The sequence below is a fragment of the Myripristis murdjan genome, chromosome 12, assembly GCF_902150065.1.
Source record: "Myripristis murdjan chromosome 12, fMyrMur1.1, whole genome shotgun sequence".
Classification (NCBI taxonomy): Eukaryota; Metazoa; Chordata; class Actinopteri; order Holocentriformes; family Holocentridae; genus Myripristis; species Myripristis murdjan.
In genome coordinates, this window is record NC_043991.1 from 30678982 (window position 1) to 30704323 (window position 25342).

Consider the following 25342-nt stretch of genomic DNA (forward strand, 5'->3'; position numbering starts at 1 on the left):
TGCCTGGAAATAGAGCTGAATTGGTCTTTTGTTCTAATGATGAAATGCACTTTTATTTCCATATTATAACATTCATTGGTTTGTTGCCTGTTTAGTGTGACACAATGGGTAGTTTCAACCAAGCAACATAATACTTAAAGTCCTACTTGCTTTCTGTTCTTTATTTATACTTTGATGGAAATATTTTAAAAAGTGCATGCACTTGTAAATGCCTTAAAGTATATATATATATATATATATATATATATATATATATACACATAGCCTACACAGAAAAAGCTGTAAACTACACCATTTGGCTGGTTTGAGATCTCTTCTAATTGGTGGGTGCTCCTGTCATCAGACTAAAGTGCAAATTAGACGTTCAAAAATAGTCTCACTGATATGAAAATGACAGAAATCTGCTGCAGAGTTGGAACCTTCAGCTCCTCCAGCACATTAGATAAGCAGCTCAAGTTCCAACTTACTTTCTTTAATGATGATTTTACACTGTGACTCTAATTCATCACCTACTAGCAAAGTTTAATATTAAGGTATACAAAGTTTATTTTGGACCTTGTCAGTATTAGTGAAGGCATTTTGACCACACATAGATTAGGGCACAGATTATTAATCCTTTCAGTGTTTTTACTTACACCCAGGACCTTCTGGTGGCAGCGGGCGCAGGTGGGAGCAAAGAACTGCTCGTAGCATTGTTCACAGTACACCTGGCCCCTCTCCTCGACAAATCCACGGTCTGCCAGGGAGGCATGGCAGTGAGCACAGTTGAATTCCTCAGGGTGCCAGGACATGCCCATGGCCACAAGGAATGGGCCCCTGGTGAGAACGGGCCCAGGTCAGAGGATTCAATTTCACTCACCAAAAAACCTCTCCTAAGGAGGCTTAAGTTGGCCTATATCATATGGTAAACAATCTCTCAGAAATACAAATGAGAACATATTTCATTGCAGATTCATTTGTGCACAACTGTGCATTCTTACTTAAATTATGTAACCATGTGAAGATTTGTTTTCTCTTGTTTCAGGCTCAAATCAAGAGACAGCTGATTTCCTGAGGCACCATGCATCTTATACATCACATCTGTGCCATCCAGGGCAAGGGTGGAAGCATAAAACTTGTTAGCAGTGTAAAGGCATGGGGCACCATGCCTTTACACAGAATCCAACCTCAGGCTATTTGCTGCATGTCATCCCCTCTCCCTCCCCTGGCTTTCCTGTCTCTCTCTACTCTGACTGTCAAATAAAGCAGAAATGGCAAACAAATATAAAGGCATTAATCCTATTCCTTCTAATATCCTAACATCCTCAACATTTACCTGATGACAGTGTTGCATTTGCTGCACATGGGGGTGCGTGTGCCAGCTGGGATATGCTCAGCCCGCTGCACCAGAGAGTCCAAGTCCTGTGGGTGTGGCTGTGGAGTGGGGCGGTCCGGACCTTTGGGAGCAGGGCTACTGACCTTGCCAAATGAAGGAGCAGCTCCACCCTTAGGAAAGCCTAAACCAGCAGGACAGAAAGTGGGTCAGATTATTCACATAGAGTCTTATGGCTACGTATTTGAGATATATATGCTTCAAAGACTACACTGGAATATTACAACTACTAGTGCCATTGTAGGGAAAAAATGGAGCTGGGGGACGGGGGTAATATTCGGAGAAAAAAAACCTCAAAGATTTAAACGTTAAATTTCCAAGAAAAAACTAACACATTTATGAGAATCAAACTCAGAAAAATAGTTTTACTTTTTAGTCAAGGAAGCAAATGGCTTCAGTTTTCAAGGTTGCATCAGCCACACACTGCAGACACTGCCGCTTAGATCAGGCCTGCAGCTGATGACCTCATCAAATTCTACTTTGCAATGGGATTTAGTAACAAGGGAATCCTGCTGATTTTAGCCCAGAATTTTTTCTCATATATTTGTTTGTAACTTTAATCTCAGAATATTTGAGTGTTTTCTCGCAAATTTGTGACTTTATAATGTCAGACTTTTGCATTGCTCTAATAAAACAGATGTGCACAGATCAGTTGCTGTTAAGACATAAATGAAACATCCATGCCTGAAGCATGGGACAGCGAGGTTGGACAGATCCACAGCACACCAGCCAGACAAAGGCTCAATTTTTCTCAGCGAGGAAAACAACACATTCCCTGAGCAAGAGGAGACACCTGGCAAAATAATCCCCCTTCTCTCATCTCAACACAGGGGGAGCGTAGTCAGAGTTCTCCCCTTCTATTTCTCGATGCAAAGACACACCCAGGAGGGAGGTCAGCACTGGCTGCCCTCAGAGGGAGCGCTTGGGGGTAAAAGGATTGGGGACAGAGACACTATTGAAAAAGAGAACCATTATCAAAGGCTGAGGGGGTCAAAGGACAAGTGCCCCTTAAATTTCCTTGTAACAGAGAGCAAACTAACTGAATAAACATAAGTGAGTGCTGGCAGGGAAGTGAGAGAAAGAGAGAGAGAGAGAGAGAGAGAGAGAGAGAGAGAGAGAGAGAGAGAGGGGAGATGGTCTGAGAGAGAATTAGGAAGAGAGAGACTCGTTGATAGTTGAAAGTAAGTGTGATGCTGTGTGTGTGGAGAGAGAGAGAGAGATGCCGCATAGGAGTGTAAAGTTAGGGAGATTCCAAAGGACCCTCAAAAAGCCCATGATTTATAGACTTTACTGGTTGATAAACATTTGCCAAATAATGTTTCTGTTGTTGTGTTGTAGAACTGCTCTTAATAGAAACAGCTACTTATGCAATTCATATTTAATGACTTAATGAACATACATTATCGTTCCCAGAATGTCCATTACTTCTAACAATTCACAGGTTGTGTAAGAGAAAAAAAAGTCACATCCAGAATAGAACGCATAGAGCAGCACGGCAGGTTTTCAAGAAATAAATCTGCCAGGAGTAATGGCATCAGGCCACCTCAAACATCTAAGACTGCTTTTCAGAAGAGAAAAGAAAGAAAGCAACGAGAGGAAAAGGAGACAGTGACTCTTTTTTTTTTTTTTTACCGAGACAGACTGAGTTACAGTATAGTTGCGTTGGCTGCATTTACAGTAAGCAGTTATGGTGATGTGTTCTTACAGTTGAAATGAACCAATAAATAGGGCCAAAATATCCCAGCCTGAAGGTTCACCCCCCCACCTGATGACAAAGCTTCAACAGCAACAGAAGCAACTTAGCTTATTTTTAATTTAAAAATGGCAGGGGGAAAACAGAGATTAAATAAATCAATCTGTCCATGTGTATCTTAACAACTATTTATTATTATTTTTAGAGAATCACACTGGCGTCAAAATACCTTTCAGTTGCACTATATGGATTTGTTTGTAGGATACAGCGTTTTCATATGATGCAAAATGTCATTTGAAACTTGGAATCAAACAAACTTGGAATCTCTTCATTGCACAGTATAGTATATCTGTCCATAGTTTACATACATTTAGCCACTCTCCAGTAAGCTTTGGCAGTAGTGAGGCCTAAGAGTGTTGCAAAGCACGACAGCCACAAGCTGTTGGAAGCGGCTCCCCTGGTGGGAGGGAGGAAGGGTTGAACCACACTGAGTGAGGCAGAAGGAGTCAGCCAAGCAGATATTTGTGAGTATGTCAATATCTGTTGTCTGGCTGAGTGACAGACAAAGGAGATAAGGAGAGAAAAGGAGAGGTAATGTCATGAAAGATGTGTAACTCTGGCAGATGGCAAGAGAAAACTTGAGATAAACATCAAGATCCAAATTGAATCACAGAAAGACTGCCAAACTCTGTTTCAAGTCACTTCTTCCTCTTCTGTCAGCCTTTGGCATTTCAGCCATGCAGCTTAGTCTAAATTCAAAACAAAATTCAAAAAACATTTCCCAAATGCTTTACATACACTCTATAATACCCTGTGATAAAAACCACCTTTGTCAGGTTTTGCCACGGCCCATAAGAATATATGCATGTTCTCTCTCTCTCTCTCTCTCTCTCTCTCTCTCTCTCTCTCTCTCTCTCTCTCCCTATATATATATATATATATATATATATATATATATATATGTATTAGTGGTGTCAAATTATCGCGTTAATTGAGATTAATTAATTACAGTCATATTTAGCGCGTTATGTTTTTTAATCGAGTTAATCTAATTTTTAATCTCTAACTTTACTTTTTATAAAATAGGTTTGTAGGCGTTGGGCTTCCTGTGCTTAAGTTGTTGGGGGTGGAATACAATGGTCAGTCACACCCTGAAGTGGACATTGGTTGGCTGTCATTTGGGCTTGTTTAGCATAAGCTGATAGGCTCGAACTGTACATCGGGAGATTTCCCGAAGCGCCAGCCTGTCACTGGCCCGGTGGCCTGCCCGTCTTTTTTTTTTTTTTTTTTTTTAAACAGGTCGCCGAGCAGGCCAATCAGCTGTCGGTCCGGTCCGGCTGACCTCTCCAGTCTGATCTTTTTTTTTTTTTTTTAAAGTCAGAGAGACAGGCCAGGCCAATCAGAGGCCAGCAACCTGTGAAGAGGTCAAGACATGATTGGTTTGTTTTGATTAACACCCGCCCCAACAGTCCGAGTCCGTTGTAAACAGGCAGCGCATGTTGAGGAGGGGGTGTCGCGACTCGTGTGTGTGTCTGACTGTGGAGGAGAGGAGAGGAGAGGAGGTGGAAGAAAAGGTTGCGTGATCGAAGTTAATACATTACCGTATTCATCCGAATATAAGACGATATTTTTTCCATTGAAAATGCCCTGAAAAAACGCCCTCGTCTAATATTGGGGGTCTAAGCAAATATACATGTATTGTGCATATGTAAACCAGTAGGTAGGCTCGCCTGATGCCGCGATTACCGGCGAATGGCCGCATTGCGCAGTCATTGCAGCCGCGTATGAACAAAAATTGATATGGCAGTAGGCTATGTGTGCGCCGCTCACCTGTCAGATCCGGCAGACCAGACCCGGTGCCGCGGCCGGCTCGCCTGATGCCGACCGGTGGCTTTTTTATTCAAACAAGATTTTGTCCATATAATTTTTTTTTTTTTTTTTTTTCCAAAAAAGGGTCTTGAAAAAGAGGGGTCGTCCCCCTGACCCGCATCGGACTGATCTGCTACAATAATGTAATGAATTTAAAGGGAAATACCTCAAGTTGAGGGCTTTTCTCAGCAATTTTAGGTGAGATTAAAAAAGAGATTAATTAGATCAATTAATTACAGATCATAATTAATTAATCTCTCAATTTTTTTAATCTCTTGACACCACTAATATGTATATATATTTGTATCTATATATCTATATCTATATATCTATATACAGTGGTGGAAAAAAGTTTTCAGACACCCCATGCATTTGTGAAATATTGCATTAAGAATCACTCTTAGGTCTTCAAGTGCAATTTCTTTCAGTACAGTCACTGCCAAAATACTAAACAAATCCTAAAAAAGCCATTAAAATTTAAAATTGATTGGTTCCATAAAAATACATAAGAAATTTTAAGTATTCGGTCATTTTGGTACCAGTGATGAAGGTCGTTCTTTTTTATTAAAAGATACAATTTTTGTTGCCAAGCTTCGTGTCTATATAAAGCCAGCACATTTGAAAGTTCCTCAGACACAAAAATGGCTACATTGCAAAAAGTCAAAATCTTACCAAGATTATTTGTCTTATTTCAAGCAAAAATGTCTTATTTCTAGTCAAAATATCTCATTACACTTAAAATAAGAAATGATCAGCTCAGAAATAACTTGTCCTTAGACAATTTTCACTTGTTTCAAGCGAAAATTTACATGAAACAAGTGAAAATTAGCTTGAAACAAGAAACAAATTTTGCCAATGGAACAAGCAAATTTTTACTTGTGACACAAGTGAACAAGTAAAAATGTGCTTGTTCCATTGGCAAAGTCTTTTTTGCCAATGGAACAAGCAAATTTTTAACCAACCAGATCAACCAACCAGACAAAATGCATGACATCAATGGAGCATTCACTGCAGAGAACCTCGGACTGTCTGAGCACATATACCCTGCAAAACGGCTACAAGAGCACTACCCCCATCTCAGAGGTATCACACTAGAGCCCATTGATCATGTATGCCCTCTTGTCCTTATTGGCTCAGACTATGCCCATCTCATTACACCCCTAGAGCCAGTGATTATGGTCCCCCCTGGTGGTCCAGTAGCAGTACATACCAGATTAGGGTGGACCCTCCAAGGGCCAGCTAGCAAACCAAGCAAATGTCTATCTCTTACACCCTTACCTGTCTAAAGAGTGAACTTCTCAAGAATGTCAAGAGACTATGGCATAGTGTGTTACATATGTGCTACAGAGAGACGCCTGTCCAAAGATCCCAAAATGTCTGCTCAGTACCAAGAGGAGCTGGATAAGCTTGTGCAGTCTGTCTTTGTCAACAAAATCCCCAGTGACCAGGTAGACAAACCAGCTGAAATCTGGTACTTCCCACATCACATGGTTGAACACAACAACAAACCCAGAGATGTGTTTGACTGCTCCTTTTAGTACATGGGACAATCCCTAAACAAATATCTCCTGCCTGGTCCTGTCCTTGGCCCCTCTCTCCTGGGAGTTCTACTCCGATTTTGCCAACAGGCCATAGCCATCTGTGGAGACATAAAAGGTATGTTTCATCAGGTACGCCTCCTGGAGGAAGACAAACCCCTATTGCGTTTTATATGGAGAGAGATGCAGTCAGACCAGGAGCCCAGTATCTATGAATGGCAAGTCCTGCCATTTGGAACAACATGTAGCCCATGCTGTGCCACTTATGCAGTTCAGACACACATCCAAAATCATTCCAAGGGCAATGAGGAGGTCCTTCAATCCGTCCAACATTGCTTTTATGTAGACAATTTCCTCCAGAGCTTCCCTTCTCCTGAGGAGGCCAAATCCCTCATCGACAAAATGAGACCCCTGCTGGCTAAGGGGGGATTTGACATCAGACAATGGACCAGTAATGATCCAGCTGTAATCCAACATCTGCCCCCAGAGGCCAAGTCCAAAACTACTGAACTGTGGCTCTCAGAGCATGGAGACCCGAAAGAGCTGACACTCGGCCTCCAATGGAACTGCTTCACAGACATGCTGGGTTACAAGAGCAGGTCAGTCCTCTACCAAAAGCCTACAATGAGGAACATCTACAAAGTGCTGGCCAGCCAATATGATCCTCTAGGCTTTCTGACCCCATTCACAACCGGTGCAAAGATCTTGGTGCAGGACCTATGGAAACAGGAGAGAGGATGGGACAACATCATCAAAAATGATGGCTTTTTGAAGGAATGGCAAACCTTGGAGATGGAGCTCCAGAATCTCCCTGATATTCTCATCCCTTACTGTTATCTGTCCCCCTTGATGGATGCAGCCGCTTCAGAGTCTCATCTGCATGTATTCTTTGACACCTCAGAGCGTGTGTATGGGGCTGTTGCCTACCTTCAGAGCACAGACAAACATGGCCACACCTACGTCAGCTTCATCATGGCCAGGTCTCGCATAGCCCCCAAGCGCCAATTATCCATCCCTCACCTTGAGCTATGTGCAGCCCTGTCTGGTGCCCAGCTGGCCAACCTTCTCAGCTCTGAACTCACGTTTCCACTACAGTCAGTCACCCTCTGGACAGATTCAACAACAGTTCTGTCATGGCTCACATCTGACTCCTGCCGCTTTAAGGTGTTCACTGGTACAGGAGTAACTGGAATTCAGACTCTGACTGACACAAAGAACTGGAGATATGTCGACTCCAAGAAAAACCCAGCCGATGACCTGACACATGGCAAAACCCTCCTAGAACTCTCTCAGCACAAAAAATGGAGTCAAGGCCCTGCTTTCCTCTTCCTGCCCCTGGACTGCTGGCCTGCCAATCCATGTCTGCCAGCTACAGCAGAGCCAGTTGAAGAGCTCCGTAAATCAATGTTCTGTGGAACAGTGATATCAGGTAAGACAAACAATCCTGACCTGAGAAAGCACGGCAGCTGGGAGGAACTGATGAAAGAGACCGCGACTCTACTTGATGGGGCGGCAGAACAAAATCCAAATGCAGCACAAGGCTTCATAAATGCTGAAAGGCATATTCTGCAAAGGGCCCAATCCAGTTATCCCCAAAATGGCAGACCTTCCTCCGGCCCGTCTCAGACTTTACAAACCCCCCTTTTGGTCCACAGGTATGGACTGCTTTGGGCCTTTCACAGTGAAAATTGGCCGCCGCACGGAGAAAAGGTGGGGTATTCTGTTCAAATGCTTAACAACACGCTGCGTTCATATTGAGCTGCTTGACCATATGGATGCAGACGCATTCCTCATGGCCTTCAGGAGATTTGTCACACGCTTAGGAAAACCCTTTGAACTCCTTTCTGACTGTGGAACCAATTTCAAAGCAGGAGAGGCAGAGCTACAAAGTGCTTTCCAGGCCATGGCACCTGATGTGCAGAAGCAACTAGCTCACTCACAGGTGAACTTCAGGTTCAATCCTCCATCTGCCTCACATTTTGGTGGGAGCTGGGAACGGGAGATCAAATCCATCAAGATGGCCCTCAACACTGCTGTAGGAAGCCAAACAACATCAGAAACGGTCTTGCACACAGTCTTAGTGGAAGTGGAGGGTATCTTGAATTCAAAACCTCTCGGATATGTTTCCTCTGACTTCGCTGACCCGGACCCGGTCACACCAAATGTGTTGCTCATGGGGCGGCCTGATGCTTCCCTTCCTCACGCCATCTACTGTGAAAGTGACCTCCTTAGCCGACGGAAATGGCGTCACAGCCAGATCCTGGCTGATCAGTTCTGGACAGCCTTCCTTCGCCACTACCTCCCCAACCTTCAAAGCAGGCAAAAATGGGGAACTGACCAGGAGAACCTCGACGCCAGTCAGGTGGTGATGGTAATTGACCCACGATATCCAAGAGCATCATGGCCTGTTGGAAGGATAACCAAAACTCACCCTGGGAAGGATGGTAAGGTTCGCAGTGCCACAGTGGCAATCAAAGGCCACGAATACCTGTGCCCCGTCTCCAGGTTAGTTCCTCTCCCTGAAATGGACACCTAACTTACACGTATTTGCTGCACAAATCCGGGGGAGGCTGTGTCAGAAATCCATTCATTCCCTGCACTTCCCCTCCTCTCCAGAAGGAGACACTGCACATTTAAATCTGCACCAGTCTCAGTGGGACTACGCCCACTTCCTGGGACACCTCCTATAAAGGGGCGGCCCAAATTGACATTCTTCCTTTTGCCTTGGTTCCAAACAAATGCCATGCCATGGGTCTGTTGAAACCACATCAATGTAAGTTATAAAAGCTGCAAAGTGCTGATGTGATGATTTATTTAATCCAAGAGTTTGTTATTTTACTCCTTTCTTCTGATATGACCTTAGCTGACTTGAAATTAATATTTTTGATACTTGATGATATAAAGTGATGACATTACTGAATGATATTTTCTGTTTTCGTCTAAGACCATGGCAAACTCAACTTTGAGGAAAAAATAAACTAACTGATTTCATTGAAAACTGTTTCCCTGGTGGTGTGTGGCTCCAGTAGAACTCCATTGTACCCAACACTCACTGTCTGTGATGGCACATTGAACTCTGCCAAGAATGGTACCATCCTCGAAACCCACATGCTCCCTTCTGCGCATGCACTGTTTCGTCGAGGTAAAAACTGGATGTTTCAACAAGATAATGCCCCTTGCCACACATCCAAGGCTAGTAGAACTTGGCTGCAGGAGCACAGTATCCAGGTCTTGGAGTGGCCATCTCAATCCCCGGACATGAGCCCAACTGAAAATCTGTGGTGGATTATCAAAAGGTCTATTTCATAGCGTAAACCAAAGAATTTAGAAGAATTAAAAGCAGTAATTCAAGAAGAATGGGACAAGATTACCCCTCAACAGTGTGTGAGGCTCGTGGGGAACATGCCAGCCAGCATTAGAGCTCTACTACGTGCTGATGGCAGGACTACTAAATATTAATTTGATGTGATGGTTTATTTATTTTGTTCACTTTTGAACACATTCTGTTATTGACTTTGATACCAACAATGTTGAACTGACATACACTACTCACAAAAAGTTAGGGATATTTGGCTTTTGGGTGAAATTTATGGAAAATGTAAAACGTTCACGCTACAGTGATATTATATCATGAAAGTAGGGCATTTAAGTAGAAGCATGCACTGGTGATTTCCTCATCTCAAACAATTTCTTGAAACAAAAGCCAACAACAGTGGTGGATATACCACAACAAAAAATGTCAGTGTCAATAACTTGTCATGTGCCCTTGAACATCAATTACAGCTTGACAGCGACGTCTCATGCTGTTCACAAGTCGACTTATTGTCTGCTGAGGCATGGCATCCCACTCTTCTTGAAGGGCGGCCCTCAGGACATTGAGGTTCTGGGGTACAGAGCTCCGAGCCTCTACACGGCGACTCAGCTGATCCCATAGGTTTTCTATGGGATTCAGGTCTGAGAAAGTGCAGGCCACTCCATTTGAGGTACTCCAGTCTCCAGCAGCCGTTCCCTAATGATACGACCTCGATGAGCTGGAGCATCAAACACCTGATGTGAATTTTGCCGTTAAACTCCTTGTTAGAGAACAGCAACTTGTGCAAAAAGTACTGAAACATTAAACAATTGGACATGTGCATTCAAAAGTTTACAGAAGGTCACATTAAGTTCACCTGTAAAGGTTATAATGCATTTTAGGTTCATCCTGAAATTTCACCCAAAAGCCGAATGTCCCTAACTTTTTGTGAGTAGTGTATTTAAACTGTCAAGAATTTAGTTTTGTTAGTTTCTTATAAACAAACGAAAATATAATTTGTATTTGTTTGTATCTGTCTAATGTAGCCACACCTTTTGAAACACAAAAGATTTTTCCACAAATATTTCATGATGTTTGAGATTGTGTAAAATTTTAATGGTGTCCGAAAACGTTTTTCCACCACTGTATCTCTCTCTATATAGATATATAGATATATCTAGATATATAGATATAGATATAGATATATCTATATATAGATATAGATATATATACCTGTGGACAAGTCCCCATGAGGATAACTAACTAATCAACTAAGGGACAAATATATGCCTTTTCCACCATTAAAGAACCATTCTGGATAGTGCACTGTTTGCATTTCCACCAAATATAAACTGGTACCTGAAAATAACAGTTTTCAAGTGGGAACTGAGTGGAAATGTGTATTCTACAATGAAAGCTGCATGGGGACAACTACCAAGAAAATTTTGTGGTCTGCATAAAATGAATGGTTAAAATGTTTTTGCCAACACTAAACAGAGATTCCCCCACATTTGTGGTGACATCTGCAAATAAAAACATGGCATTACAAAAAAACAAAAGCATATAGAGTTTAAAATTTACAGTCTGAATCCTGGCGCATCACCACGGTGTCACCGCAACACCATGGTCACGCACCAGAACCTTTTCATCTGAAAATACATTACAGTGTCAGCGGTTCAGGCTGGAAGGAAAGGGGTGACTCTGACAGTCTGTCTCTATTTGAATAAAATCTGAGGGATGTATCCTCATCTGTCATCAATGATTCTACTTGCCTTTTACACACATGGCCTGTCTTTCTCTGTATCTCATTCTCAAGTGCTCATACATAGAATATCTGCCCAGCCTCTCATCAGAGAAAATAAACATAAACAATACATATATTTCGTGCTAAATAATGGAATAATCCGTGTAAATATTAAATAAATAGAAAATAAATTAAAATTAAACAGAAGCTCATATAGCTCATTCCTTATACCTGGCTCTGCTCCACATGGTCAGCATGAGATATGTGGCTGTTTACTTGAACTCAAGTAAGCACTAATCTGATATATAACATAACAGAGAACTAACTGTGGTTTCTCCTGCTCTCCCTTTGGTGCCTTTCAACAGCCATTACTTTAGACGCCTCCAGGGAGGCACACCAGGTTAGGCGGAGGAGCCCTGTGGCCCCACATCCACAGGGCAGCACAGGACACATACTGCACCTCTTCATGTATGTATGAGTGCATACTGCTGGCATAGTAATGCTAGTAATGGCCCCTAACTGATGCCTTCAGCAAATATTTACCCTGACCAGTTCTAGTTCTCACAGTATGGATGCCTTAGTTAAAGTGCAGCCTTCACAGAAAATAAAATATATGATTCTGAATTTCACAATCTATTTAGCTAAGGGATTCTGGGGAAAAGCTAAAAATTGGAGCTCATTAGCTGAATATGTCTTGTTTTTATAGAGTGCATAATCTTAAATGGTTTAGTGACAGGCATTAAATATCTGCAATAAAAGTAATGACTGAGCAGTAAGGACTTAACAGCACAGGGCTGCCCTCTGCAGACTAGAAGGAGTAGCTACACATAATAAATTGTGGCAAGAACACAAGTGTTTTGGTGACAATACAAATCAGAAGCAGGGGTTGATGTTCCAGCTGCGTTACTCTACCTGAAGGACCTCCAGGCTGATAGGAGGGCTTGCTCTGTGCTGCAGGAGCTTTGAGCACAGATGAAGGGACGTTGCCATTCCTGGGGGGGCCTGCAGCTTTGGAAAATGTTTTTGCTGGAGATGAGACGTGAGCGCTGATGGAGGTTTCTTCAGTTGCCTCACTAGGAAATAGAAAGACACACTTGATATAGATCATAAATCACTAAGCAAGCACACGCACAGGCTTGAGCATACATATATATTTGTTTTTCCTCTCTAAAGTAAAGACAGATCTCTTGCTGTGGTGCTCTCAGACTCTGGTGGTGTTGCTGTGTTTGTTCAGGACTCTCTGCACCACATCAACAACCTGTGCCAGTAAACGCCTGTCACTCTCTGTTTGTTGTGGCAACTCCCACCATGGATACAGGTGGTGATGAATCCAGCTATGGACAGTTCTTCCACTGAATATGAGAAGCTTCTCCTATTCAGTCAAATTTACGTCCAATTTGTAGCAAAGCCTAAAATAAGAAAAGAATCTCAGAGTGGGACAGTGCCTCCAGGTGCAGGGGTGAATGCTGTTCATCAGAGTTTATCACAGTAAGGATGTTGCAAGGATCAGTGTTTGGGTACCAAGTAAAGACCAAAAATTGGAAAATAATACCAAGACTAGTACCCTAATTTTAGCATCTGTGATACTAGGACAACTTGATACCTGACTCTGCAATTCAGTGTTGTCATTCCAACATAGACTTAAACACTTGAAAGCCTTAAAGTTGCGGTCATGTTTATAGGAGAGTAAATCAAATGGAAGCATATCATACCACATTTGTTGTTACTACATTCAATTCTGAAATTAGTCAATCTGAAATTCATTTCATGTTGGGCAGCTTTGTTTTCTGCTGGAATGTTTCAGGTCAATGTTGCACTTGTAATTTAGTGCAGTCTACAATACTTTCAATACTTGAAACACAATGTTTCTTTTTATTTGTTAATGTTCACAGAAAGGTTTTAAGTAAAGCGGTGCATGTTCAGTGGGATTCTGTTTTTGCAGCGGTATGTCAAAACATGTATCGAGGATCGTGGAATTTCATGGGCAGTGATATCAACTATCAAATATCTGGTACTGTGACATCCCTAAAACAGGCTACTGTTTGTTGTGATGGAACTAACGACATACCCTCCCACTAAAGCCACTATCCATTACAATTAATAAATTGAAATTTTAGTGATACATTTGACAAATCAAGTCACTTATGTGCTTTTTCGATGGCATCAAGAATGGTGTCTAATGAACACCATGGACAGGAATTCCTACAGCCCAGATAGCCTTTAGAATAGTGAAATAAAATAACAACTGGAGCTGAAGCTGCCAGTGTGGCCAAGTACAATTGTGTGTGCTTCAATATATTTTAGAAGAAAAGGAGTAAAAGCAACAGTGTACCTTAATTTTTTTTTTAATGATTTCACTTCATCATGAGATGAAGACAATTTGTGGAGTCTAACTCCTCCTACTACTAAATGGTTATTGGCTTGATGGCATAGTTTATTACATCCTGTTATATGGAGCAAAACTGATGGCTTCAAACTGTGAAAAGTGAATTTCAATATTCAGAAGACATGTATCATGGCTTTAGTAATTACATTACATGATGATCTTCTCTACTGCCTGCCCACTTTGTGATTTAGCTGGATAAAACAGGTGTGTTTTTTTTTTTTTTTTTTTTTTTTTATAATAAAATCCATGTAATTTAAGACCTTACAAAATACTGTCAGTTGGGTAGATGAGCCACTCTAGATATAGGTTTTTTTCAACAAATCATCCACTGCTCTTGCAGCTCATTCTCATGTTGTGGAGAAAAGTATCTGCAGAATGTCTCTTTACTAGCCACAGTGACATTACTGACAAACCACTATGATGTCTGTGGCCTGTCATACATCTAAACTACTTTATGAAAAATGCACATCATTCCGGGTGTAAATTTAATGTATTAATTATACGGTTCATGCTTCAATTTATCTATTTCTTTTTGGTTAGGCTGTCATCTATCTGTTAAGCATACATTTAAATCACAATGTACTATGTATGTAATTTAGAATTTTTATTTATTAATTTATTTGGCATTTCTGCTTTATTTGATAATCAAAGTAAAAAGAGACAGGAAAGGTAGGGGAGAGAGAGGGCATGACATGCAGCAAAGGGCCCAGGCTGGATTCAGTAGCAGACTGCTGCATTAAAGGACTTACTGTAGCTTTGATACATGGTACACACTCTATCAGGTGAGCTGTAATCAATTAAGTACAGTTTTTTATACCATATTCCCGGTCCGGATTTGAGTGTTCTTTCTTAGATAAGAGGGTTGCCTTGTCAGGACTACCATCTATTGCTAAAATTAGCAATAACAAGGGAAACCTGGCTGATAACACTGGTCTACTTGTGGAACAAAGAAAGGGAGAAAAACACAACATGGTTATTGTGGCTGCAAAAGGCTGCAAATGCAGTACTACTCTATTGCCTGAAAGAAAGCTGATTCACACTGGATGGCAAGCTGATCAAAGACATTTTCCAGCTATCTCCTTAACCAAATGGGTCCACAGCATGTGGACATTTAATATAGGCATCTTTAGATATGCACATTACCTCTGGTGCATAGCTAATTCTTTTTTTTTCTTTTTTTTTTAATTGACTTCTTGGACATTTTAGCAGCCAGAGATTTCTAATGGACATGCCCACTTTGTTTCTCAGAGAAAGGAGGGATGGAAGAAGAAAGCAAAGAATAGGAAATGAACAGCAGCAGTAATGAAAAGAATTTATTGAGATGAAATAATCCAAAATCTTCCAAACAAAGCTATAGATAGTATAGAAAATAGAAGAAGCGCAATACAGATATGCAGATTAATACAGTAAAGTGAAAGCATACAGTATGTGCACAGCGGATAGTGAAGGCCCAGAAATACACAGTACTGTAAAATATGGATTATGTATGCACAGTACTGTGCAATATGGATTATGTATGTAATCAAATATTGAATTTCCAAGCACAAAATATATGTGGCTTGGACTTATTTGCTTACTCATGCATTTAATCTATATTTTGACATATAATTGGTCATAATTACACATGATATAATATCTAGTTAAAAACACTTTTTACAGTAGGGATTGTTTGCTTGTTTGCATATAGTTTCCACATTTCTCTTTTAATCATACATTCACTTGTGGTGTTTAAACTCATCTAATGGAGGGAGAAACCAGTTGGGACAAGTGATGATGCATTGTGCAAAGGAGACAAGTTACGCATGGCCAGACTGAAATAAATAATACATTCAAAACGAAACAAAAACACTGTCTACTCCACATTTAGCACACGCGCAGAGACCCCATGATGCCAGTCTCTCAGCTTGTTGTACTTGTATCCTATAAGCTCTGGGTCCAACTTGTTCACTCTGATTGATCCCGCAAGACAGCATTAAGACAGAAAAAAAGAAGACAGAGAAAAAACAAGGTAGAAAGTGAAAATGGGAGAAGGGAAGAGAGATGAGAGATTACATAAGACAGCGCAAGAATGAAAAAGAACAAAGAAACAACTGTAGAAAAATATTAAGAGAGAAAACACAGGACATGGGCAATTTGAAAATGAATATGAAACGGGCCAATTTCTCCTTGCAGACCTAAATATAGGATTAATCACCAAGCACAGCAGATTTATAATATCAGCCCTCTCTTTACAAATGGTGAACGGAACCAATTCTCATTAGCAGGAGTGCAACAGGGTTCTCCTTCAGGCAGGCCCTTATTACCCACAATACCACTTAATTACCCACAGTTTGCAGTGAGTGACATATTGATTGTTTCGGGCTCTGGAACTGAGGGCAGACTGTGTTTACTGCAGATTAACTTGATTGAGGACAGGGAGCAGCAGCGGGAGTCTCTGCATGTGCTGAGGCCGCTGCTGGCTCAAACTGCCAATACTCCACTTTCCTCCTCGGAGAGCTCTCAAATGTGGCTTCTTCCAAATGAAGCCTTAAACTAAGCGTGACACTGTGGGACCCATAGATCAGGAAGTCAGGGCTCAACTCTGAACGAGGGGCTCCCGAGACACGCTCACACGACTGCTCGGGGAGCCAAATCTGAAACTGAAACCTCTGTGATCAAGGAAAACAGTAACAGTAGCGACGGTGTTGCCAAAACACATGCATGATGTCCCGTGCAAGTGCTCACACATGCACACACTCTGACAGAGAGAGAGAACGTTCACAGACACACACCAAATATCATTATATTGAAAAACCACGAGCCACTTACTTCTTTCCACTGTTCTCTGGAACTTGCTCTGTAACAGTAAAGGAAAAAACATTAATCAGCACAAGTGGAGATACAGTAATATGCACAATAAATGACCAGACTGTTTAAGAATCATGCAATACACAAATGTCAGGGACGCGGCCCACGGGCCAAGTCCAGCGCACAAGCATGTCTGCATCCAGTGATTATCAGTGATGTATTATAAGCATAATAAGAGGTTTCTATGATAAACTGATAAATTAATGACTACTGATAAATTACGATACATTAAGCAGAACTGGCTGGAAGTAAAGGAAAAACCAGGAGGCTAGCTGCTGCACTGCATCATTTTAGTTTAGCAAAAATGCTGTCAAAAAAGCGAAAGGTTGAAACTGAATGTAGAATGTGTTTTGGAGGAAAAGGGGAAAAAAAACATTTTCAAAAACAGTTTTATATCAAAATTGTTTTTTTAATTGAAATATTTGTATCCAATTATTATCAACTATGTGTAATATGCAAAATAAAAGGTTTCTATGAACTGATAAACTGATTAATGATTAATGTTAAATTATGATAAATTGAGTAGAATTGGCTGGGAGTAGAGCCACCAGGGTAGCTGTTGCACTGACTGTTGCTGCGTTATGTTAGTTTGGCAAACGTGCTGTCAAGAAAAGCAAAAGGCTGACATGGAATGTGTTTTGAATTTGAATGAATTTTTCAGGGGAGATTTTTCAGGAAAGAGCAGCATTTTCTTCTGGGAAGTAAACGGCAAACCTGTCTGCTGTATATTTGCTGTATTTCTCTCTTCTGCTTTACGTAATTCTATGTTATGTGTTATTTTCATGAGCCAACATGTAGTTTCTCATTGATTGTGAGGCTTCAAATCTGTTGATTTAAAACAATGGATCATAAAGAAGCCTAAAATATCCATGTGTCAACTCGGATCATATTGAAAAATACTCCAGCCCCTGTGAGGGTCTCATTTGAATGAATGTGGCCCACCACCTGATATGAATCTGACAGGCCTGATGTGAGATGTGTGTTGTAAGTGAGCACCAGGTAATGGAGGAGAGCCATCCCTGATAACTAGATCCTCATGAGGCATCCTGACTTGTTCCCACATTCTTCACAGCGGCACAAACACCGTGCAGCAGACATTTACACCGTATATCAAAAGGTCAGCATGCATTGGTATCGAAATTTTGATTTACGTGGTGGCAGATATGGAAACCACTCAGATGCCACCTCTCCCTCTGAAAGGCACAGTGAACCCGAAGCAGGTGGGGCAGACAGCATGCTTACAATGTTCATTTTGCTTTTCAGTGGATTTGGATTTAATTTAGTTTTACAGAAAGACAACAGCAATAAGCTGTAGCATTACTTACTGTAAGCTGTACCCTTACTTACTTCCCTTTAAGACATAACCGTTACAGTTTTCATTTTAAAGGATTTACTATCTAAAAGGTCTGGCTGGTCCTGTATAGAAAGTTTGAAAGTAAAAAAAAAAAAAAAAAAAAGAAAGAAAGTAAGTAAGAAACAAGTTTCCTACAATTTGTGATAAATCTGTGAAAAAAAACTCACAAATTTCTGAGAAAGAACTTGAAAATTCTGAGATTATAAAGTCACAAATTTACAAATTTGGCCACAGAGGCCACATGGCTTCACTTTGTGAGGCTGGATCAGCCTCGCACTGCAGACGCTGCTGCTCGCCGTGTCTCAGGCCTGCAGCTGCTGACCTCATCAAATTCTACTTTGACAAGGAATTCAGGAACAAGGAAATCCTGCTGATTTTAGCCCAGAATCACAGTATAGTTTTCTTCTGAATCGGCCCAAGTCACAGCAACGTCTCTTCAAAGTCCAGATGCTGAGGAGAAGATTGTGATTCTGGGCTAAAATCACCAGGATTTCTTTCTTACTTACTTCCATAGTAGAAGCAAAAATATTTTTCCAAGTTTTATTCTCACAAATTTGTAACTTTATAATCTGAGTTTTGTTCCTCATAAATTTGTGATTTTTTTGTCATAAATTTACCACTTTAATCTCAAAGAATATCTGTTTTGTTCTTGTAAATTTACAACTTCAATCTCAAAAATTGCCCTCTCCCTGGCTCCATATTTTCTTTTTCCTACATTTGCACTCAAATGCCCTGAATCAGAGTTTCTTAATAAGAAAATAATGTCAAAATAGTAGATTTGGGCTGAAGAGCTCTCTTAAGTAATTCATAACATCTCTCCTTATTGTCAGTTCTTTAAATCTATTTTAGGAATACATCTGCCAATCCAGCCATCAGTGTTGTTTATTTTAAACATGAATAAAAGCGATGATACAAGACTAGTGTCTGAGGCGATGCGAGCACGAGGTTGGCACCTACCATTCTCAGTGCCGGTGAGCTGGGCGAGCATCTTGAAGGAGCGCGACTGGTTGGTGCCAGTTCGTGGGTGCCAGTCCTCCGTGTCCTCAACCAGGCGCTTCCTGCTGGCATCGCTGAGCGGCGAGGCGTGGTTCACTTCAGCCTCTGTGCCAGATTTCCTGCCCATGACAGACACACCAAGAGACGATGTTACAGCCATGAAAATGATGTCTACTGTTACCATATGATCACAGACAAGTGAAAACCTGTATGTCCTAAATGTCACATTTCCAGCAGTGAATGAAACAGCCTTGGTTTTAGCTCGATGACAGTGTTTTCTGTAGTTAATCAAATGGATTCTGAAGGGCTTTCATGAGGCCAAGAGGCTGGACAGTCTCAACTCAGAGAAGCAGGTGCATCCTTCAGCTGAAGTGAAAACATCAAAATCAACAAATGTGGAGTTACCAAGTTTTTACACATCATATTAATTATTCAGGTTAATAGAAAAACCAAGCACCTCTTCTATAGGTAGATATTCATGTTGCAGTGTACACACACAGACTACCAGCACACACTCATTTCAATACACCTACATATACACACTCTGTGCTCAGCAATCAACCAAGTGTGCAGCATGAAAACACATATTTAACACGATGAAGTAGCTGCTGTTAGAGCTGAGTATTACCTCCGAGGTCTAGTTGGAGGTAGATTTCTGCAGGTGAGCAGGCAGTAAAGGAAGAGGCAAAAAGGCATGAACAGAACGGAAAATATAAAACCATATGAAGTACTATTCATCAGTGCGCTGCTCACATGGAAAAGGCATGAAAACCCTTCTGACCTATACTTACTTAGGAATGTTCTGAGGCTCACTATTAAAAGGAGAAACCATAAAGAGGCGGTCAGCTCCAGAATCAGAGAGAAAAAAAAAAAAAAAAAAACATTTGCAAGGTCTTTACAAAACCTTTCACGTTATGACCTCATTTTAAACAATTCCATAATGTGATCTTTTATGCAAAGGTGCAGATTCATGACAGTGGTTGTGTGCCAGAGGGACAGTGCAGAATGACTAAAACAGTGAGTTAGACTACACTGCAAGACGGTGATATTACTCACATGGAATGCAGTTTTCCTTCCATGATATGGAGGACAGATAGATGGAAATGGCAGTGACCATCTCTGACCACAAGATGGAAGCACTAACCTTTTGGATATTTTTTCCTGAATCTTAGTTATTAGCGCTCCAGAATGCAATAAAAATGAATAATGTTGGATGTTTGAGTATGAGTGTAGGTCAATAGCCAATTTATGTAAAGTGGTTCTTGTTTGGTTTGCATTGCTTTTATTCTGTGCTTGAGTCAGGTGTGCAGAGGGGAATGAGAGCCAGAGGAAGCAATCTTCAGGCAGCCTATTCCTAGCCACAGCAGAATATACTGTACTTGGCAGTGACTGGACTGGCCCTGGGTGAACCTACTGACAACAGTAGCAGACGGAGGTAGACAGATGCAGAGCTGGGTGACTTTAGCAGAACAGCGTGCTGACAAGCGGCCCTGACTATAAATGCAGCACCGGCCTACATAAGAGCAGGATGCCACGGAGGAACATGAATGAACAGTATGAACAGATCCCCACTGGGCTTCCCGTGGCGACACACAGATGGATTGTTTCCATGCCTTCACTGTTAGTTTGGACCTCAGGTTGAGCATGTAAGTAGATGAGCATAGATGTGAAGTTTGTAATGTTAGCAAGCACGCCTGCTAGAATCATACACTGGAGAGATGCGAGGGCTGTAATGATCGCATTCCACATTGTTAGAGCAGCAGAAGTATCATTCACAACACTAACTTGGTCGCTGCCTCGTCTTCCTCCTGAGGACAGAGAAGAGGTAAATGGAAAAGAGATGAAGCTAAGAGGCAGCAAGCATAGAAAAGTTTGAAAATAGAATGTAGCCTTAACTATAAGGCCCTTCTGAGAAAATGTGCAGATAGAAAACAAGAGAAACACACAAACAGAACACAAGTCTGGACAAACACACGCACACACACATTACCTCTATAAGATGGCAGTCCAGGATTTCATGCAAAGACAGATTGAAAAGACTAAAGAATAACTCCTCCTCAGCTTGACAGCGTACACTCTCAGAAAACAAAGACCATAATTGTACCTTCAGGGGTCCAGCGACTTGTCCCTGGGGCAGTACCCTCTCAGGTGCAGCTTTTGTACCCTTGACATTGGGAAGTTACTTGTCCCCTTGTGGTTTGTAGCTCATAGAGTCCAGTCTTGCTCGTATATTATAACTACAATAAGGACTGGATCATTGTATTACCTATTTTTCATATCCACAAATCTACAAAACTTAATTCAAGGCTACTCCACCATAGCCTACAAGTTAAAATCTACATTCAATAAATATTTGACCTATTTTGTTGATTTATTCAGGTGTTTATTTATTTATTCATTGTATTTGGCCTAATAAATACTGTCTCCTAATACTGTACCATAACACTTAGAGGCAACAGTGCATATATGTACCTTTTTGGTTCTTATAAACTCCTATTGTACCATTACTTCTGACAGTGTACTGTACCTAATAATGAGATTCATGAAATGTTCGACGTCAGGCTCTTTGGTGTGCATCTGCTACATGGTAATTGTAAACTATAACCATCATGAATGTGTCAGTGCTCTTAATTGTTCCATTTATTGCTGTATATATGAACTGTCTGTTCTTTCCCCCTTCATTCCTCTTTATTCATGCTATTACTATGATACTTGTTGATTCTGGGTTAGTGAGTCAAACCCATGTAAGCCATACCAATTTGGTCTGTGTGATTGTTTTTCCCGAAGTGACAGGAAGAGAAACTGAGTAACAAATCACTTAGACTGAGGAGTACCATAACCCAGCCAGCAAGTCAAACCCTGTGGACCAACCCCTGTCCAGCTCACCCCAATTTAGCTGTGTCTGAGGTTTGTAAAAGCACAACACTGCCAGGATCCTCAGCTAATTAGAAACAAGTGTTGCACTAGCAGTGCCTTACAGGCAGACTGGCTGTTTGGCAGCGTTGTTAATCCCTCTGATAGCCAGGCAGTAGCAAGAGTTAGCCTGTTGCCTAGCCTCTGTTCCCCTTCCAGTTTCCCTGTAGCAGATTGGGACAAGATGTGCAGCATAACTTGAATTTTCCTCAAAATGCAGCTGTGTGAAAAGTTTGATTATGGGCTGCTTCTGTGTTAGCTTTTCAAATGAGAGGCATCTTCTGGGTTGAAATGGGGCATGAGGTAATGTAGGAACAGTGGAATGGAATATATAATTTTCTGCAGTGCATTTTCTCTCTCAGGTAGACTGCAAGACAGAAATGTACACACAAGCTAATCTGTGGCTTCTGACTTCCAGACAACTAAGTGAACCACAACTCCCTGTGGACCTGCTGACTACAGCCCTCGAGACATACGATACCAAAACATTTCCTGTTATATAGGTTCTCGCACTTATTCCGACATCAATTTCTGCCATTATTTATCTAACTCAGTGACTTGACTCAGTGAGGCGAAAAAGAAAGATTAACTGTACTTGGTAGAGAGACTATTAAAGAGCCACAGTTGACAGAAAAAGAGGCAATGTGAGAGGAAAAGTATAAGGTGGTGGCCATGGTGTGTGACGGATGGTACTCACCCATTGAACTGCTCTGCCAGCCCTTGGCTCTCCAGAAGGCCCCGTCTCTGCCCCATAGCCACCTCACAGGCATTGGTATTCGAGTAGAGGTTGATGGGTGAGTTATAAACAGAGGGCTGTGGGACAGTGGGATTGGAGGAGGGGGCTGTCACTCTGGATGGAGAGGAGGAATTAGATGAGGAGGAAGAGGCAGAAGGGGAGGTGAAAGTGGAGCGACCAGAGCCGGGTCTGGGAACTGAATTGGCTGGAGCTGAGTCTGGGGCAAGGAGGCTTGACTTCAGCGGAAATGGAGGCTGTGGCTGTTGAGAAGGGGCAGCTGGCGTGAAAGCAGATGATTCAGAGGGGATGGAGGCTACCTTGGGGGCACTCAGGGAGGAAGTGGCTGTGCCAGCACTGCTATCCCCACCAAATGGCCGGGCTGTCTTGTTGTAGGCAGCACTGGGCTGACTGGACGGCCTTGTGTATGTGGTGCATGGGGCAGGGTGAGTGATTGGGACAGGCTTAACGATTTCTTGAGGTTCATCCTGGACAAAGGTGGAGACACACAACATGCACAAACAGCAAATCCCATGATAAACTCATGCATATAGACCAGCATGCTCAAAAGCACTGCATAGCAATCACACTCAAACAAATGGTGTTTTCATAATCATACTGCTGTATGAATGAAAATCACACCTGTGCCAACCTTATGGAGGTGCATGAAAATATGGCCTATTGGGTCACAGTTATATCATGCAACAACAACAGTGTGTTCTGACATCCTCTCAGAAGGGCGCAATGAGCAGGCTCCCATGCTCACACTAAGTAAACTGCTATAACATTTATAGATAGAGAAATGCAGATAAACCTGAGGCAGTAATATTTATCCAAGAGTTCATACCTTAGGTACTCCGTCTTTAGGGACGCTAGGGGCTCTGTGAAGACAGAAAGAGAATTAGAAAAACATTGCACACCCTTTCATATATTTAGATCCATTTTATACCCATATACCCATACCAGAAAAAATATGTCAGTGAAACTGTAGATATTTGCGTTATTATGAAGGAATTATGGTTTGGTAGCATTTCACGGTGTGATTGATTTGACTTGTATGTACTTGTATGTATGTACTATTTTTGATAGATTCAGTTGATAGAACAGTTGTTTTTTTTGTTTTGTTTTTGTTTTGTTAGCAGGCTAACTTGCCAGAAAGTTAGATAACACCCACAGCACTAATTCACTATGAAGGAACAGCACTGGCAGCTATGACAGTCACTACTGTCAAAACTTTTTTTTTTTTTTTTTTTTTTGGATTAGAGCCTGGGAAAACTTGCTTATTTGTCTTATGGCATTTTTCCCCTGGCAGCCTATAGTCTTATCAACACAAACAAGTTTCTGACTTAATTTAATGCTTCTGAAGATTTGACTCACCATCTTTTTTTTCAGTTCATCTCTGGCTGAGTGATAAAAATATGAGCTGCCTAATCCTGGACCCCTATTGCCAAACTGTAACAAGTTCACTTAATCAGGTGATCAACAGCAGTGACGGTTAGCAGAGCAGCTCCTGTGCTCTGCCAGCTGCCAAGCTGACATTATGTCCACACTGATGAAGTATCTACTGACTTCATCAGTGGTGAAACCATCAGCTCCCAGTCAAAGCTGAGCAGATATTAGCCAGGGTTTTTCCATATCATTGAAAAGGCCAATCTGAAACATGACCTCAGTGCCTTAGTGCACCAGTGATGCTTTACATGTACATGTACTTGTGCATGTTAGAGAGTGTGGCTATGAGAGAGGCTTTGGGTGTGTCAGATTGTGTGTCTGTGGGTTTGGGTGTGTAGGGGATAATAAATGTGAAAGCCACACTGGCTGGTCACAATCTCTGCCTTTTATATATATGTATATGTATATTTCATTTTAAAAGGACCAAATCAGACTTGTGTCTAATATGTAGTGTTTTAAAATGTAAATGTGAAATTCTTGCATGCATTGCATTTTTACATAATTGTTATTGTGTGTGATTACTGTTCTTTGTACAGGCTGCTCAGCGACCGAGGATGAAAATTAGCTGTTATATCACAGTATGATGCGTCACACTTCTTGGAAATTTTTGTTTTTAATTGAATGTGGTTAAATAGGTATATAAATTATAATTATAGTAGAAAGCTACAGGAAAGGTAGGGGAGAGAGAGGAGAGACATGCAGCAGTTTGAATCCGAGCCCAGGCTGCTGCGGTCAGGACTCAGCCTTGACAAGTGGTACACACTCTACCACGCAAGTTACCAAGGTGCCCCAAATAAATAAATAATTATGAATAAATAAATAAAGAAGAATAACCAACAAGGAGAATGAGAACACCATGAGAGTTAATGATGATTTATAGGATTTATTTGGGTGCCACATCAGTACCTCTTTTGTCCCCCTGTGTCCTGACGTGTGCTATAATTCTGCATTATACATTGTACATGTGTGTTGGTTTGTGTGTGCGTCCACCAGAGGCCAGTGCTGAAGTGCGGAACACCTGATTGATTTATACTCGTGATTGAAGCCCCTGCAACAGTTTTATCACCTGTGTCAGAAGTGGGCAGCCAGTTTGACTGTTCTCTTGAGATTCTCCTGGACAGAAACCAGAAGCCATAAAAAAAAAAAAAACTCATCT

General features: G+C 41.4%; 1 protein-coding gene across 1 annotated transcript in view; it reads right to left on the reverse strand.

Annotated features, from left to right (window-relative positions):
- Positions 1-25342, reverse strand: part of pdlim5b (PDZ and LIM domain 5b) — a 71080-nt gene that overhangs the window by 7560 nt on the left and 38178 nt on the right. The window contains exons 4-12 of the mRNA XM_030065134.1: positions 23585-23618; positions 22702-23225; positions 19883-19903; positions 19720-19746; positions 19053-19210; positions 16703-16730; positions 12421-12581; positions 1316-1496; positions 636-816 (exon numbers count right to left, since the gene is read on the reverse strand). Coding sequence (XP_029920994.1) covers positions 636-816; positions 1316-1496; positions 12421-12581; positions 16703-16730; positions 19053-19210; positions 19720-19746; positions 19883-19903; positions 22702-23225; positions 23585-23618 — 1315 coding nt within the window. The remainder of the gene's footprint in view (positions 1-635; positions 817-1315; positions 1497-12420; positions 12582-16702; positions 16731-19052; positions 19211-19719; positions 19747-19882; positions 19904-22701; positions 23226-23584; positions 23619-25342) is intronic.